The 18,643-nt window shown below is 33.9% G+C and overlaps 1 protein-coding gene across 1 annotated transcript in view; it reads right to left on the bottom strand.

The window, feature by feature from the left end:
- The window catches only part of Cftr (CF transmembrane conductance regulator), a 191,361-nt gene that overhangs the window by 78,053 nt on the left and 94,665 nt on the right, over window positions 1-18,643 (bottom strand). Inside the window, exon 11 of the mRNA XM_076853473.2 lies at window positions 14,806-14,997. Within this exon, the coding sequence (XP_076709588.1) occupies window positions 14,806-14,997 (192 nt within the window). The remainder of the gene's footprint in view (window positions 1-14,805; window positions 14,998-18,643) is intronic.

Below are 18,643 nucleotides of genomic sequence, written 5' to 3'. Positions count from 1 at the left end.
TGTATAACTTAATATGTATCTCAGAGATAATTAATATGAAATTGCTGAGACTGAAATAAAACCATATAGTGGGGGCATGGAAAACTGTGATTAAGTCCATTATTTTCAAACCAAACACATTAGTAATACCAATATCCTGCTATTAATATGAGTACATGTTCTGATTACCTAGTTTATTGTTCATTTGCAGATTTCTTTATTAGTGTTTGGCTTTCTCTATTTGATTTAACATAAAGCACTCTGTCTTGTATGCACTGTTAAACATTTATCTTTGCTGATTACTAAGGGCACTCAAATCTGGTAATATATTTATCTAAAGGGTGTTGGTTTTAGACTTCACAGTAGATTTTCATTATGATGTAAGTTATAATTTAAAAAGAGTTAATGCTGCTTGGTGCTATTACAAGTTTTTAAAAGGCCATATAAGGGCATGTGCCACTAAGAGAAGCCCTACACATAGAGAAAAAAAATATATTTCTTTTTGCTTGCACTGCAAATTAACTTGAGTTCCTTAAGAGCTATCCACAAAAATTGTGGGGGGAAATCATCCATTGGATTAAACTCTTATTAAAAATCATCCATTGATTTAAACTCTTATTAAAAATCAAACTACTAGGATGTTTTAATGGAAAAATAAACATAGTCACAAATCAAAGTCTTAAATTTCTGTGATTAATTAATTTTTCTTTGAAAGAGACATTTAATATTTATATTTTCACAATAATTTCAATTTTCATTTCCTCAGCATAGTTTGTCTAAGGATAAAATCAAATATCTAGATTGTTAGTCCTTAAGGTATGGTTCTTAGGCATGTTATCAGAATCACTTGGGAGTTTTTTGTTTGTTTTTTAATGCTGTACCTATTCTCAGAAGAATGTGGACATGGCCCATGAATCTACGTATTCCCTGTAATGATGATGCCCACCAGGGTATGAGGTGTTCATCTAGATACTTGCTGTCTGGGTTGACTTCCTTTACAACATGCTGATCAGAAAGGCAAATACCAACTTCAAAGGATTCTGTGCATGCAACACTGTGTTTGTTTGACATTGTAAAACACCTGAAAATACTTAGATAAAGAGTACTAGAGCAGGTCAAAGTAATAATATAATAAGTATGCAATAAAGATTAACTTGTTTTATTATTAAGGAGTGTATAACATATCCAATGTGATATGTGCCCTTTTCACATATTTTCTTTTTTCTTTCTTTTTTTAATTGCTTTTATTTTTTAAATACATGATAGCAGAATACATCACAATTATTATTATACGTATAGAACACAACATTTCATATCTCTGTTTGTATATAAAGTATGTTCACACCAATTCATGTCTTCTTACATGTACTTTGGATAATGATGTCCATCACATTCCACCATCATTGCTACCCCCCTGGCCCCCCTTTCCCCTCCCACCCCTCTACCCTATCTAGAGTTTGTCTATTCCTCCCATGCTTCCTTTCCCTACCTCACTATGAGTCAGTTTTCAATTTTACTTTTTATAAAAAATACTATTTTATCATTCTAACATTATTCAACTGGACCAAACAAACATGAAGTTGTTCAGAAGGAACTGCTAATATAATGCTCATTAACTCTGAATTGAACATACAGCAGAGCAATGATATATGATATTATTAGAGAGAGAGATGAGGGAGAGAGAAAACAAGAACTTTAAAGAAACAGTAGGGTGTTATATTTAATAGGCCTGTGTGGTTTTGCAATATTTACTGAGTACATTTGAGCTTCCTGAAACTTTGAAGGTAGGAAAACACCATAAACCTTATTTTATGGCTAGCTTATCACTTTTAGAACAACCTTGACAATACAGATGCTTGTGGCAGGGGAGGAGGGTGAGAAGTTAGGGGTACAGGGATATTAACTTGAGAGAATTGCCATTTAATATATTAATTAATGCACATCTTTAAGAGTGAGTCATTGGCTGGTTAATGCCATTGCTATTAATATTTAAAAACTACTGAATGTGTATCATGCTTCATGTACAAGGAAATTGGGCAAAAGAAGAGAGATGTATCATAGGAGTAAAGGAAACAGGAAGATAGAAGAGAAGCATAGAGAGTATAAAAGCCAGAAATGTACTGGAAAGAGAGAATTAAACTTTTTTTCACATAGCTGTTGTGTAAGCATGCATCTGTACAAATATATATACAAGGGAGAGGGGAAAACTTCCACAGCAGTTTGTTATCATAATCTTTGGTATTATAATCTCCTTTATAAATGGTAAATTCTTAGTCTTAGTGGTTTAATACTTCTATAATCATTATGAAACTATCTAGCATGAATTCCAACTAATGCATTCACAAATTAAAATTGAAGTTCTAAACTGGATGCAGTGGTGCACATCTGTAATCCCACATACTCAGAAGATTACAGCAGGAGGACTGCAAGTTCAAGGCCAGACTCAACAACTTGATGAGATCCTGTCTCAAAATAAAAGGGGCGGAGTACCTGGTAGAGCACCCTTGGGTTCATTCCCCAGTACCATAAAAGAATGAATAAAATTGAGTTTTTATTTATAAGGGTAAGGTAATTTGTTAACTTAAGATTGAATATAAATAGCTGTAAATAGAAATATTGGTTGAAGATTAAACCCTGCATGAGAAGTAAGACTTCTTAATCAACTTGATAAATGAAGATTTTCCTTCACTGATGGTCACTAGCCAAATTCATAGCAGAAAAACTAAACTTGAATACATTTTTTTTTGCTGGAACCAACAAAACTACAAAAATGAATGCTATAGTACTTTTGTTACCAATATTAAACTCCTGTTTATGTAAGTGTTTGTTGTATGTGTAACCTGTGAGTATAAATGCAACTCTATTAATATCTCTATATCTCTTCGGTACGCAGGTGTGTATTTGAATTTACTTGAACACCTTTGAAAGAAAAGCTGTAGAGTACAGTGATTTAAGATGTTTAGGATACACGTCCCCAAGGACAAGAACACTAAGCTTTAGTTTTCCTGGACTTCTCAGCAGCTGGAGTATTAAATGAAAACTGTTATATGAAACACACACACAAAAAGATAACTGAAACAATCTTTCTTACTTTATTCTGGCCTGACTGTAGACTGATTTAACTATAGATTCCTGAACACCATGATTCCACATCTCAAATTTCCCTTAAAAATCTAGATTAATTCTTAAAGTTTTGGGGGATGATTTGATCCATCTAGTCCAGGAACAGGTATTTAGGGGCTGCTAATTCCTTAACTATCTCCTTTAGGTCTGCCTACCCAAAATGCTGGGACAAATTCAATGTGTGAAAAAGAGCTCTTCTCAGTACTTCACTAGAACATTACTGTGTTATCTTGAACTTGGTTCTGGTCTGAATTTCCCCCAATCTTTTCCAGTTCCTTAGTCACTAAGCCTCCTGCTTTAGAATTCAGTTCCTTGGGAGGAGTAGCAGATGGGCTTCACCCTTACCCATCCATTACCTCTGAAGTTCCTTGTTCTCTCAAGAGCTGACTTTGAACTAGGAGCTGCTCAGCTTGCCCTGATCAGGCTTTAGCCCTGTGATGACTGCCCACCTGCTCGCAGACTTCCATATTTTAAATTTAAGGTTATGAGGCATGAAGAAGAGATTCTGCCCCCAAAGGGAGAGGAAAATAGAATATGATTTGGGAGCAGATCTTGAAAGAAAATTCCTGACTTATTTAAATTTCCAATATATTAGAATAGGTGGATAGTTTTCCCAGATATACTTACTTAGTATTGTGGTAACTTCAAAGTGTCACTTTCATGAAAATAAATATGTACAAATATTTTTCAAAACTATGCCATGGAATTCTCAATACACATAGTTCACTAATCTTTGTTATCATAATCTTCTTTGCAAATGGCATTTTCATAGTCCTAATGGTTTAATACTATTGTAATCATTATGAAACTAACTAGCATGAAATTCTAACTTAAAATCAGTAATGTCAAAGGATAACTCACTAGTCCAGGAGTTTATTTTCAAATATGCAGCACTAATAGACCATATAAAAAGATAAATAGAAGATTTGGATTATGTTGCTGGTTCTGTCAATTTCTCTTTTTCTTTAATATGAGATAACAGTCTTTCATACACATCTAACCATAACATCTTAATTATTCTTTAGTTAACATACTGATTCTATATTAACCTTCCTAAAATACTGTTTAGGTTATGGCACATCCCCAGTAAAGAAAAGCTTCTGCAGATTAAAGATCCACTCACTCCCCTCCCAGGGTACTTTCCTGTGCACCAGCATTAAAATGTTTTTTTTTTTATTGTTTTTTAAATTGAATTTTTAAAAATAAATGGCAGAAGAATGCATTACAATTCTTATTACACACATACAGCTCAGCAGCATGGAGATTCCTTGGAAAACTGGGAATGGAACCACCCTTTGACCCAGCTACCCCTCTCCTTGGTCTATACTCAAAGGACTTAAAAACAGCATATTACAGGGACATAGCCACCTCAATGTTTACAGCAGCACAATTCACAATAGCTAAACTGTGGAACCAAGCTAGATGCCCTTCAGTAGAGGAATGGATAAAAAAAAATGTGGCATATATACACAATGAAATATTAATCAGCAATAAAAGAGAATAAAATCCTGGCATTTATAGATAAATGGATGGTGTTGGAGAAGATAATGCTAAGTGAAGTTAGCCAAAACCCTGAAAACAGGGTTAGAATATTCAACACTGAGTTTCCCAGACTCCTCTGTTGCTAGAGTTCTATATGAGAATTGGATTTCACCAATTTTATAACGTGTGAAAGTGAAATGAAAGGAACCTGAAAGTGAAGTGGAAGACCTTCTGTCTTTCTACCTTTTTTATTGTTTGTTTGTTTTTGTTTTCTAGAAGCATGAGGACAAACATCAGCATTTTCATTAGGGAGATGATTATGATCATGTGATGTTTACTACATTTAAGACATAAATGAAGAGAAATAGTAGTTCAGATGTTGGAGTAGAAGGATGAGGTCCAGTAAAGCATTTTCCTTCTCACTCCATATATCACTATTTTTTACTTGTTTTTACTGTACCATCACTAGAAAGAAAGTATTATTGATTTTTTATTATAAACAATTTATAATAGTTTTGTTATAAACTATTATAAATTGTCTCCTCTAAGTGGAATGTAAGCTTCATAAGAGGAGGTACTACCTTGTCAACTTCTAAAACAATTCTTGATACACAGAAGTAGCTCAATAAACATTTTTTAATAAATGACTGAATATGAACTCACTCAATTTCCCAATACACCCTACCTCAAATTTGCATCCACAAGGACTTTTCTTTATCCATTCTAACTCATAAGAAGTGGGCTCCATGCACCTGCCTGAGTCTAGACCTCTAAACATGTTCTATGGTTTGGACCTCCTCATGCTACATATAAGTCAACCTTTTCTCTTCTGCACTGAATCTTCAACTGCTCCCTCTCATCAGCCTCCCTTCTATTGTCATTCAGGCATGTTGATGTTTTAATTTAATTATTAATCTGATTGAGCATTTTTTACATATCATAATAAAATTTCTGCTCATGTACTTTGTTCATTTTTAATGTTAGATTATCCATTTCTTTTCTATTGTTTTTTACAAGTTTTGGAAAATTTTAAAAAATGAATCTAATAAGTTCTTACAAATCTCACTTGACCTCTCCAAAGAAGATGCCACTATTAAGCATTCCCTGTTACTTAAAATATATTCTCTTTCCTTCCCTTCCATAGTCACCCCTTCTCCTAGATCCATCCCCTGTCAATCTTACCCTCCACGTCCTCCATGGACCCCTTTCACTCTACTACCTCACAAATATTGGTATTCTGTCCTCAGTCCAGTCTTCTCACACTATACTTGTTTTGGTGACATCATCTACTGTTATAATACCATTTCCAATCCACAGGGTAAGAGCTCCCTCATTATAGACAGGGGTCCTTGTTATATTTCCAGGTAGATCTAGAGTTAACACAGAACTGTTTAGAATAGGAACTCAACAAATATTTGTTGAAACAAATTTTTAATTCATCAAATTTTAACCAAAGATTTATTTAACCCTGTAAACTAAAAGTTGGTATTATAGATGTGGTTCTGAAAGGCAATAATGAGAATACAATCTTTCATTAAAGAGCTGTTTTGTTTAGAAAAGTCTTGTACTCATTTTTAGAAACACCAAATTTTCTTCTTGGGAAGGTCTTTATGAACATTTCTCTGTGGCAATAAGGTCAAAACATAATGAGAAGTCCAGAACCAGATACTGATTTTAAGTTCAGCTAAGGATTATTGAGGATGCTTCTATGTCTAAGGTCTATTAAAAAACAAGGGTAAGATTTTCTTAATTTACATATATCTAAAATATGTAAAGCTGTTTGAGTTTAGAATCCTAATTCTTCAACTGATTGAAACATCAGACATATGTATATATACACTTTTTATAATACAGCTTTGCTCTTTGTAAACTTCATGATTTTTTATTTTGTGTTTTAAATATTTAGGTCTGGCTTTAGTGTCCTAATTTCATTATCGTAGGATAGTTTGGTCCCAGACAGTTATAATTATATTTGTATACTACCATTCTGTTGACTTGCCCAAATCTTAGTAGGAGGGGCAGTCCCAGGGCTATTTTGGTTTTAGAGACGTAAGAACTCTCATTTGTTAACCTAATAATTAGCTCTAGAATTTTCATCTTAACCCCTAATATATAACTCACACTTTTGGAATCAGCACATTTCCACTTGGACTACAAACTCTATGCAAAGTTGACACTACATAACTGAAAGTGAGGGTTCCATGGATCAATTCATATAAAGTGCTTAGCACAATACTGACACGTGTACTCTGTTCATAGATGCTAATATTTATATTTAACTTCCATGACTCAAATGAAGCAAGGTAGCAATTTAGTTCATGAAACCCTATGGCATTCTTGTTTGATTCTGGTTCAATAGTTTTACAAAATAAATGTTCAAGTTCCATATTATACTAAATAAGTATTAATGCTTCAAACTTTATTATCTATCAGTGGAAAATTAAAGTTAGTTCAAGGTACAATCAATGTGGTTTATTCTGGTTCAGGTGACATAGTTCAATGTGTTTCAAATATCCATTTGAGATATCCATTATTTCTTAGCTGATACTAAATGTAAATGCTAATTCCTATAGCACCTTTATCGTTTCAGTTATTCCAATTGAAAAATTGTGAATTCTCCTACAGTGGTGGGTTGACCATTTAAAGGTTAAGCCTCAAGCTCCTACAGGTTAGTTTTGCCAGAACTGAAGATCCAGAGGTCAAACTCAAATTCAATTAGTCATGTGGTATCTGCATGATGGAATTTATTTTCCAGAACAGTCATTAACTCATTTCTTTGCCTACTTCCCTCCCGAGGTTTTTCATATTCCTTGCCAAATTCCCTCCCAAGTTTTTTTTCCCCTTTTAGTTAATTCTTGCCAACTTCCCTCTCAATTTTTTTCTTGTAACTTAAATCTGAAAACTCTCAAGGAACATTAAAATAAAAAGCACATGCAGAGTTTACCTTTTTCAACACACAGTAAATATTTTTATTACAATGCATATGTAATGGCTGTCATGGCAGATAATGAAGATCATTTTGTGGTTTCAAAAGTATCTCAACAACTTTGTGAATACGAATTACATAACCCAAGCCCCTGACCTCCTTCTCACACTCCCTACCCATGTATCCCACCACACACTATCATAAAAACCAATTACTTCTCCAGGTCCAGGTACTCTTATAAGAGAGTGAGTCACTGAATAAAGACAGTCCAATTACTCATTACCCAAACACTGGCTGCCTAGAGTTCTCTTCCTCTCAGCTATGGAGCTATGTGGTAGACTGTGATAAAGGTGACATGCAGGAGAAGTGGTGTTCTGGAAATAAAAAGGGCATAGAATAGTGTGTCTCTTCTCTCTTTCTCTCTGGCTCAATAGTAAAATATGATTATAATTTTATAAGAGAGAAGTACGTTAACCAGGACTCAATTAAGTTGATTCCTCTTTTTAAGCTAGTAAAGTCTCTAGTGCTGGTTACAGTAGCTACAAATGTTTAGGAAGACTCTGAAGATAGTTTTTGTACATGGGGAAAAATATGGGAGAATAAGTTAATAGCAACAGGGATGCAAAATAATATTTTTAAAATAATTATAAATTTTCCTAGGAATCCATACTGGTGCAATTGAAGTTCAAAGTAGGTCTTATAAAGCAAGACATAGAGATATTTTCAAAAAGGAGGGAAAGGAAAAGAATCTGAACATGGCTTGCCCATCTGTGGCTGCATGTTACAAATTATTCCATCATCATAGAACTATCTCTATGCCCTTCCCTGTGATAAAGTCTTTAAGGTATCTTACTGAGTGAATAATTTCCAACAACAAACTGAAATCAGAAAACTATGTGAAATATGTGGTGCATGCTTCTCCCTATCCAGACAAATTTACACAAACCTGCCTACTCCTGTGACACTGAGCATCATTACATACACAAGAGCTCTGAAGATATTAGGGCTGAACAAAAACAAAAAAATGAGGAAGAGAATATTCAGTTCTCCTCACCAATTCCAAGTCTAGGTGTAACACATTAAGAAACAGACCAGCTTTTTCAGTCAAAATGAAAACAGATTGAATCATGAATGTTTGGAGACAGGGACAACATAAAGATTATATTTAGGGATCGTTAAGCCCATTACCAAGGACTCTGTAAGTATCTCCTTTTCCAGTGATCAAAATTACTCTGCACTTAAAATATAAAATCTTCATTTGGCACACAGGGATTATATTTTATGGAGATTATAATTGAACTTTATCAAAGTAGACAATATTCATATAATAAACAAAAATACAAAAAAATAAAAATCCTCAAGTTACTGAAAATAAGGAAAACTTCTGATTTTTGACTGTGAAGGTAGAGAAAACCTCCAGTTATATTTGTGTTACTCCTGTCAATCATGTGCTGTCATGTAATAATCTTCTCAAGCTCCAAGAGTGTGAGGCACACAGAAGAACATTTTCTAAGCAAAATTCTTGTAGGCAACATGCAACTTCAAAACATTTCCAAAAGAATTATCCAATAAAAATTTGCTATTCTATCAATGTACTATGTAGAATAAACCATAATAATGTCTTTGGAGTTGCTGTTCCAGAGGAATTTGCCTTTTATTTGGATAGATAAGAACAACATATATGAAACATTCAACACAGAGAAGAAAATGGCATATATTAATTTACTCATTATGTACACTACATTTGCTAGTTTGAAGGACAAGTAATTTAATAAATTCCTGGGTGCTTTTGCCTATCATAGAGGGAATAAGAAGGCAAAATACAGTTGCAATAATCAGCTTGACAGAAAGGAGCAAAGATTTAGGGATTCTTTGAAATAATAATAAAAAAAAACAGATATATCTTGACACTCTAGGCAAAGAGGAAAAAAGAACAAAAATGCATACATTTTTGAAATGTATAATTGAGATTATACATTTCAAAAATAATCATAGTCATTATTTATTAAATCCCACCCAGTGACATCCTCCATTGGTTTTTTCTCAACTAAACTTGTGATTTCCCTGCCTTGATCAGATATCTTAGTTCTTCGTAGTTCACATCCATGTCCTTCCTTTCTGAACCCATAGCCTATTTACCTGTCACCCTCTTTGATTCCTATTGTACAAGAAATCCTTAATCTTGAACCAATTCCTCTGTTCCTCTAATTTCTTGAGGAAACAACTCACTCTTCCCTGAAAGGCCATTTTCCTGATATCTTTCCGTATTGATTTAAATAGTACATAAATATGATACTCCTTGGTATCTCACAATTCCTCTGCTTAATTTTTATTTCTTCTTATTTATCATGAGCATTACTGAAGTGGGTTACACCTAGTTGGAGCAGCAAATAGTACTGGCAATAATAATCATAGCTATTTTATTCATTAAGAACTTTCTGTGTGCCAGAAAAACCCACAAAACTCCACAAAAGATGTAGTTCACTTAGTGTTGTAGAGCATAAAAGTCAGTATATAGCAAGGTAAAATGACTTTCTTTAGTAACCTGGTCTTTCAGGTTTTAAGACCTATTTTGCTACTCCACAAACATTTTAATTCTGCTCCTCATTGTCACAGTCAAAATGATATACCTAATCTTCAAAGGGATTACATTGTTCCCCTACTTAAAACTCTCCAAGACCAAATTTCTGAGACTGGTGTCCATGATATGGCTCTCTAACTCCATTCTTGCCCAGTCGTTGTTCCTGCATTACACTCCGGTTTTATCAATATGCTTGAAGCTCCCTGAACAAACTAAGTGACTTTATGTTCTCTATTTCTGTTCATACAGTTTCCTCTGTCCAGAATATGCTTCCTATCTTTGACTCATCCTTCAAAGTGTCCACTTCTGGGGATAGCTCAAGCAGGCTACAAGCTACTGGGATTCTGCAGTAATTTAAGAGTATTTCAACATGATTCAAATCATGATTTCAATCATGTTGAAATAGGCCCTTAATGTTCATTTCCCCCCAAATCAATCTATAAGCCCTTGGACAGAGGGGGGATGATAATACTTTCATTTTGTGTCCCCCTTGCTTCCATGACAGTGAACAGAGTCTGAGATAACCGCACAAGCAAATTGACATAGAAAGTAGGATCACTTTCCAAACCCATAATTATTTCTTCATTGAGGAACAAATGTGCCCTCAATCTAAACTTTCAAGATCTTATGCCATCTTCTCTCTCTCTCTCTCTCTCTCTCTCTCTCTCTCTCTCTCTCTCTCTCTCTCTTTCTCTCTCTCTCTCTCTCTCTTTCTCTTCCAGGAAGCCATTGGTTTCTTACAGAGAACATCCCAACTTTTGTGGATTGGGTCATGCAGACCAACTACCATATTTATAATTGAATATCTTTATAATTTCTCTTATAGCCAGTTTTGTCAGCAGAAAAATTCATATTGATTGTGAAAATAAATGTTTAATATCTTTAGCAATCAAAATGGAAATGCAAATCAAAATTACACTAAGATTGTATTTCACTCCAGTTAAAATGGCAACCATCAAGAATATGAATGCTAATAAATGCTGGTAAGGATATAAGAGAAAAGGAATACTTATACATTGTTGGCAGGATTGCAAATTAGTACCACCATTATGAAAATCAGTATAAGGATTCCTCAGAAGTCTAGGAATGGAACCACCATATGATTCAGTTTTATTATTCCTTAGTATATATCCAAAAGAATTAAACTCATCATACTATAGTGATACATGCATACTCATGTTTATAGCAATGCAATTCAAAATGGCTAAGTTTTAGGAACAGCCTATGTGTTCAACACCAGATGAATAGATAAAGAAAATGTGATATATAAACACTATGGAGCTTTATTCAACTATAAAGAAAAATGAAGTTATGTCATTTACAGGAAAATGAATGGAATTTGACAAAAATTATGTTAAGCAAAAGAAGCCAAACTCAGAAAGTCAAGGGTCATGTGTTTTCTCTCATATGTAGAAGCTAGAGATAAAAGGGGGAAAATGTGTGTTTGGGGAGACATCATGAAATTAAAAGGGAGACTAGGACAGTAGAGGAAGGGAACCAGGAAGAGGGAAGAGAAAAGGGAAAGGGAAGTACTGGGAATGATTATGCTATGTGCATGAATGGGCATTCCCAATGAATCCCCCTATTAAGTATAAATATAATATACCAATAAAAACTGAATTTTAAAATCATTTTGATGGCTTTTCATTGTTAGGCTTTCTGGTTCTCCTTTTCCTTAAGGATGCTAACCTCCATCTTATCTCTATAATAGTCACTCACTCACTAAGGAATTCCCTGCCATCACCGCCGCCCCCCATCCCCTGGCTCCTGCCCTCATGCTCTGTAACAGCATTCTCTAAGGGAAATGGCAACTTAATATTTACTAAATGGACTATAGTGCCAGAAGCTGTGTTAGGCACCCTATATGTATATATCATTTAATCTTCTTAACAATTCAAGAACATATATTCATTAATCTCCAATTTCTTTACATCAACCCAATCTTCACTCTACTTTATGGGTAGCTCTAATGTTCTTAACCTATTAAGTCCCAGTTTTCCATTCTGAGAACCTAATAATCATTTCAAAATTACCATAAGTGGTACATTTGTTGCTCAAGTTAAGCTTTTATAGATGTTCTACCTCTTGGACAATGGGACTAAATGGATTAAGCAAAGATCGTTTAGAGACTATATATTTTATTCTTTCACCCTTGCAATTCCATGGTGAATCATTCTGTCAGAGGAAATTAGCTTTGTATCCATCTGGAGGTTATTGCTTACCACAGGCAGACACAAATGTAGTCCATGTTTCTTCATTTTATTTCTACAAAAAATTTCTCTTTCAATTTGTATTAGGGTACTAATAAGATTCTTTTCTTTATATATATATATATATATATATATATATATATATATATATATATATATATTTATTTAGTTTTAAGCGGATGCAATATCATTATTTTACATTTATGTGGTGCTGATGATCGAATCCAGTGCCTCATGCATGCTAGGTGAGTACTCTACCACTAACCATAACACCAGCCCACTAATAAGATTCTTTATTAATATGTTTCTCTCTTCCCCCTAGTTCATCAACTCCTGAAGCAAATCATGTTCTATTTGTATCCATATTCATCTCCTGTTCCTGCTACACTGTATAAAGTTTAGCAAGTCTTAATATGTGTTTGCTAAATGCAGACTCATTACTTCTCTACTTTAAAAGTTTGTTTAGACACAGAAGATCTATCGCACATTTTCATTTATGTGAAATGTTAAGAACAGACAAATTGATAGAGACAGAAATTAGATTAGTAGTTGCCCAGGATGAAAGGAGGTAAAATTAGACACAAGAAATGTGAATTGATTAGTAATGGATAAAGGGTATCTTTTAGAGAGGTGTGGTAGTAGTATAACCTGTGAATATGCTTTAAAAAATTAAGGCTGGCCATGCACTCAGAAAAAAAGGAAGAATATGTCCTGTTGTTTCTTCTTCTTTTCATATTTTCAACAGCTTATTGAGGTACAAGTCACATACCATATGATCCTTCCTTATTAATACAGGGAACTCTGCTACAAACCTTTCAAAAATAGACTGTTGTATTTAATTTAGTACCCAGGGTCTAGCACAGTATTCCAAAGTTGGCCAATGCTCACTTCATAATGAGAGACCCATAGCTCTGAATTTATTACTAGTAATATGCCTAAGCTATATTTGGGCTAAATATATTTTGTTTACTTGGGGGGCTCAAACCACTATTTATAAAATAATTTTTGTAGTAAAATTTATATTCAAAGCAAAAAAAATAAAATCTACCAGGAATCTTCTAACACTTTCTACTTGTAAATAAATAATTTATTACCAACATCCCTGCTACCTTCCAGATAAATATCTGTGTTCTTTAGAAACACTTCATTTTTTTTTTATTAAAAAGTCCAGAATGTTCTACCATCTGGGCTGTGAAAAACTATTCCTGAATGAAGGACTTTTGAGGATGATGGACGTCTTCAAGACAAATTTAATACTTTTATAGGATAGCTTTTCTTTTCATTAAGCTCTCAGAGTAGACAGAAAATAAAAGAATTAGAATTTTAAGAAAACTGCTGTTGAATAAGTCAGTGCACCCATGGAGAGCCCCTTACACCAGTTCACAGCTCTCTCTAATCCACAGGAGCTTTTTACATATTTTGTATACTGTACTTTAAGTTCCATTGCAATTTGTTTCATAGAAGGTGATATAAATTAATGCATTAGTGTCAAATGTCATCTATCAAAGATACCAAGTATTTCATTAAAAAATTATTGGTGCATTATATTTATTCATAATAGTGGGATTATTCATTGTGACATATTTGTACATGTACTATTGAAGTAATATTTCCAATAAACCTTATAATAATATATTCTCCTGCCTAATGTTATCAATAATTATTGAACCCAGCATCAAACAATTTTAAGATCTATATATTGGCTTCACTTGGAATATGGAATACTTTATGTAATTTCCAAATAAGTAGCCCATTACTCAATTCCTAGGAACTAAAACAACAGCATCATCTTTACTTTGTTTTAGAGAATTTCAGTTACAAGGGATTACATCAAGAGATTATATGGTTCTATGTCCAAAGTCAAAGAAAAAAATTTAATATCATTTTGGCCAAGCACAATGGCCCATGCCTCAAATCCCAGAAGGCTGAACCAGAAGGATTGAGAGTTCAAAGCCAGCCTCAGCAGCTTAGCCAGGTCCTAAGCAACTCAGCGAGACCCTGTCTCTAAATAAAATATAAAAAGGGTTAGGATGTGGCTCAGTGATTAGGAACCTCTGGGTTTAATCCCTGGTACAAAAAAAAAGTTATTTTGTCTCTAATTCTCTACTATCAGATTAATATTCATTTCATTAGGTGATGGTGTTATTAAAATTGTTAGAATCCTCTAATGTAAATTTGGAGCAAAAACACATGCCATATAAAAGTACACTGAAGATATTTATCTCACTGATGTGTGAATACGATTCTCACCACTTCATAAAGAGTTTTTAATGTGACCAAATTAGTCCATCATTTAGAAAGTAACTTTCATCTATTTGATGTATTTACAAGCTTCTTCAGGCAGAGCTCACGTGTTCTATTGATCAATTCACCGACAGTGGCTTACTCCTAGACAAAACTTTAATGTATATAAAATGACTGATTGAATAGATAAAGAAAGAAATAATTTGGGTACTTTGAAGGTTTAAAATGCATAATTGGCCATTTTTCATGTAATTGCTTACCTCTTCTAGTTGGCATGCTTTGATGACACTCCTGTATCTATACTCATCATAGGAAACACCAAAGATAATATTTTCTTTGATGGTACCAGGCATGATCCAGGAAAACTGAGAGCAAAATGAAATTCTTCCACTGTGCTTAATTTTACCCTCTGAAGGCTCCAGTTCTCCCAGAATCATCATTAGAAGTGAAGTCTGGAAATAAAAATCATTGTTATTAAGTTACTTGATCAAATCACTATCAGTATTCACTTACTTTCAAATGATCATACTAAACAGAAATATATATTCTGATTTCTAAAGATTCAAACACATTTGATTTAAAATGTTCTAAGTACTAGCTGTTTCAGGTAATCGGCTATGCACAAAAGATACAAAGGAATGAAAGAGACAATGTCAACACACAGTGTCAGTGTTGTGATAGAGGATCTCGTAAAAGGGGCACCTACTTCAGATTACTGGGGTGGATCTGGAGGAGGTCTAGGAAAGATTAGTAATAGCCGACACTTATTGAGTGCTCACTCTACTGGCTGCTGGCTTTAACCACTTGTGCTTTTAATTTATTCATTATTTGCAACAGCATTACAAAGTAGATGCAGTATTATCATCTCATAAAGAAGAGACTAGGCAAAAAGAGGAAGACTCAGATAATGTTGTTCCAAGGGACTTCTCTGAAGTATACAATTATTCAGAGATGGTTACCCAAAAGAACTATCAGTGAACAAAGATGTGAACTAAAGTTGAAACTAATGGGGAAATTAGACTTGAAGAACAGAAATCAAGTAAGTTATACACCCTGACAATAAGATAAGTTAAAAGTAAAAAAAATATATAGAGATATAAAAAACAAAGGAAATAGGGCATATAAATATGGCAAAGGAAAAGTGGGGTATAGAGGAAATTTGCTGATTGCCTTATCAAGAAAAGCTGCAAGTCAAAGGATATCACTTAAAGTTAACAATTCTAGTCATACAAACATATTTATCAATACAAAAAGAAATGTTTAGATAATACTATTCACTACAATCAAGTCAGAGAAAAGAAGGCAGCAGAGGAAGAAAAAAACACTGATTTTATCGGAGCTCATCTGAGCAGCACAATTCACAATAGCTAGACTGTGGAACCAACCTACATGCCCTTCAATAGATGAATGGATAAAAAAAAATGTGGCATTTATACACAATGGAGTATTACTCTGCACTAAAAATGACAAAATCATGGAATTTGCAGGGAAATGGATGGCACCAGAGCAGATTATGCTAAGTGAAGCTAGCCAATCCCTAAAAAACAAATGCCAAATGTCATCTTTGATATAAGGAAAGCAACTAAGAACAGAATAGGGAGGAAGAGCATGAGAAGAAGATCACCATTAAAAATAAACAAGGTGAGAAATGAATTACAGTATAGGGGGTAGAGAGAGAAGATGGGAGGGGAGGGGAGGGGGGATAGTAGAGGATAGGAAAGGTAGCAGAATACAACAGTTACTATTATGGTATTATGTAAAAATGTGGATGTGTAACCCATGTGATTCTGCAATCTGTACTTGGGGTAAAAAAGGGAGTTCATAACTCACTTGAAGCTAATGTATGCTAATGTATGAAATATGATATGTCAAGAGCTTTGTAGGGTTTTGAACAACCAATAAAAAAATTAAAAAAAAAAAAAAAAAGGGACGAGAGCGGGGAGGGAAAGAGAGAGAGAAGGGAAATTGCATGGTAAGGGAAGGAGACCCTCATTGTTATACAAAATTACATATAAGAGGAAGTGAGGGGAAAGGGGAAAAAAACAAGAGAGAGAAATGAATTACAGTAGATGGGGTAGAGAGAGAAGATGGGAGGAGAGGGGAGGGGGGATAGTAGAGGATAGGAAGGGCAGCAGAATACAACAGACACTAGTATGGCAGTATGTAAAAAAGTGGATGTGTAACCGATGTGAGTCTGCAATATGTATACGGGGTAAAAATGGGAGTTCATAATCTGCTTGAATCAAATGTATGAAATATGATATGTCAAGAGCTTTGTAATGTTTTGAACAACTAATAATTTAAAAAAAGAATAAAAGATTTAACATGAATTATTTTTTCTTTCATTTTTGTACCAGGTATTGAACCCAGGGGTGCTTAACCACTGAGCAACATCCACAGCTCATTTTTTAAATTTTTATTTTGAGACAGGGTCTCATTAAGTTGCTTAGGGCCTCACTAAGTGGCTGAGGCTGGCTTTCAACTCACAGTCCTCCTGCCTTAGCTTCCCAGCTGCTGGGATTACAGGAATGAGCCACAATGCCCAGCTATAAAGTTATTCTTATAAATATAACTGCTAAAACAAATATGCACATTTTCTTTAAAAATCATAATATAGTCATCCCTTGGTATCCCAGGGAGATCAGTTCAATAAACCCCTGAAAACAACAAAATCCACAGGCACTTACGTCCCTTCTATAAAATAGTGTAGTATTTGCATGTAATCTACACACATTCTCCCATATACCTTAAAATCATTTCTAATTTAATACAAATCCCATGTAAGTAGTTGTTACACTTATTATTGAGGGAATGACAAGAAAATGTTTATACATGTTCAGTAAAGACACAACATTTTCTTTTAATGTCTTTGCAGTTATTTGAATCCAAGGGTACAGAACCCATAGATATGGATGGTTGTGTATGTATGTATATTCAATTATATTTTTATTCAATTTCTTATCTCCTAAAATTTCAAAAGGCTGATAAAACCCTTTGCCAATTTATATTTTTGTTTAAAAAGTACAAAGATATGAGCTAATAGCTTGCTTTATACATCTGATGCCCAGTTACAGGGTCAAGCTAAAACTCAGTACCAGAGCTGGACAAGGATGTGTGATATAAACAACGGGTTTCAGGGTTTGTCAACAAGGCCAAATGATTGCTTCAGTTATTGTTGAGAAAAAGAAGGACTAAAATCCCCAGACCCCAGGGAGTCCCTATGCCACCTTTCACTCAAAGGCAGTGATGGTATAGACTCCTACACCAGTGCGATTTCATAAAGTAACCCAAAGTAGCCTACAAAATACAGGACACTTTATGTGGGTTGGAATAACAACAAAAAAGCATTTTCCTATAGATGGAGAAAAGCACCTATTGTGTGCTAACCAGTATGATGATACTTGGGCTAGAAAAATGAAGAAGTCATAGTTCCTTTTCAGTCTAGATGATTATAATAGAGAAGTGATAAAATTGAACATGAATTTATTATTTAGTCAATAAAATAGTATCTTAATTTGCTGAAACTTTGGAAAATTCAAAAATGTAAACTGAACCTCAGTCTCAGAGATAACAACTTGATATATGCTTTTCTTCCCACTATTTGATTACTAAAAGCAATGCTGTGAAGTCAATCTTCTTGGTGTTTTTAGTATCTCTCCAGAAATGTTTTAATATGTATGTAAGCAATATATATTTTTTATTGTTCCCCACCTTTATTTTCATATAAAAAGTGCATTATATGTAGACAGTTTTTTTCATTGCTTTTTTCAATTATACATCCTGGAGAACTTTTCATACTCAAAACATCAAGAACATCCACATACATAGAGTATGCTATGGTCAGGAGAATTTTATGTAAAATCTCTATAAATTTACTAGGATATGTCATACAAGTGGAAGAATTATTAGGTTATTTTAAGGCTTTTGGTACAAATTACCAAATTGAGTGAGATAAAATGTAACTCAAAATGTTAAAATTTTCAGTTATTCAATCTTAATTTTTATCTAGATCTTTAATCCAAATGCTAAAATATCCCATTCTTAACAGTACAAAAAGGCAGCCTTCTAGGTGGGGTTGGCAAACTATTTCTCAGAAGT

The sequence above is a fragment of the Callospermophilus lateralis genome, chromosome 1, assembly GCF_048772815.1.
Source record: "Callospermophilus lateralis isolate mCalLat2 chromosome 1, mCalLat2.hap1, whole genome shotgun sequence".
NCBI lineage: Eukaryota > Metazoa > Chordata > Mammalia > Rodentia > Sciuridae > Callospermophilus > Callospermophilus lateralis.
This window is presented reverse-complemented; position numbering and strand designations above follow the sequence as displayed.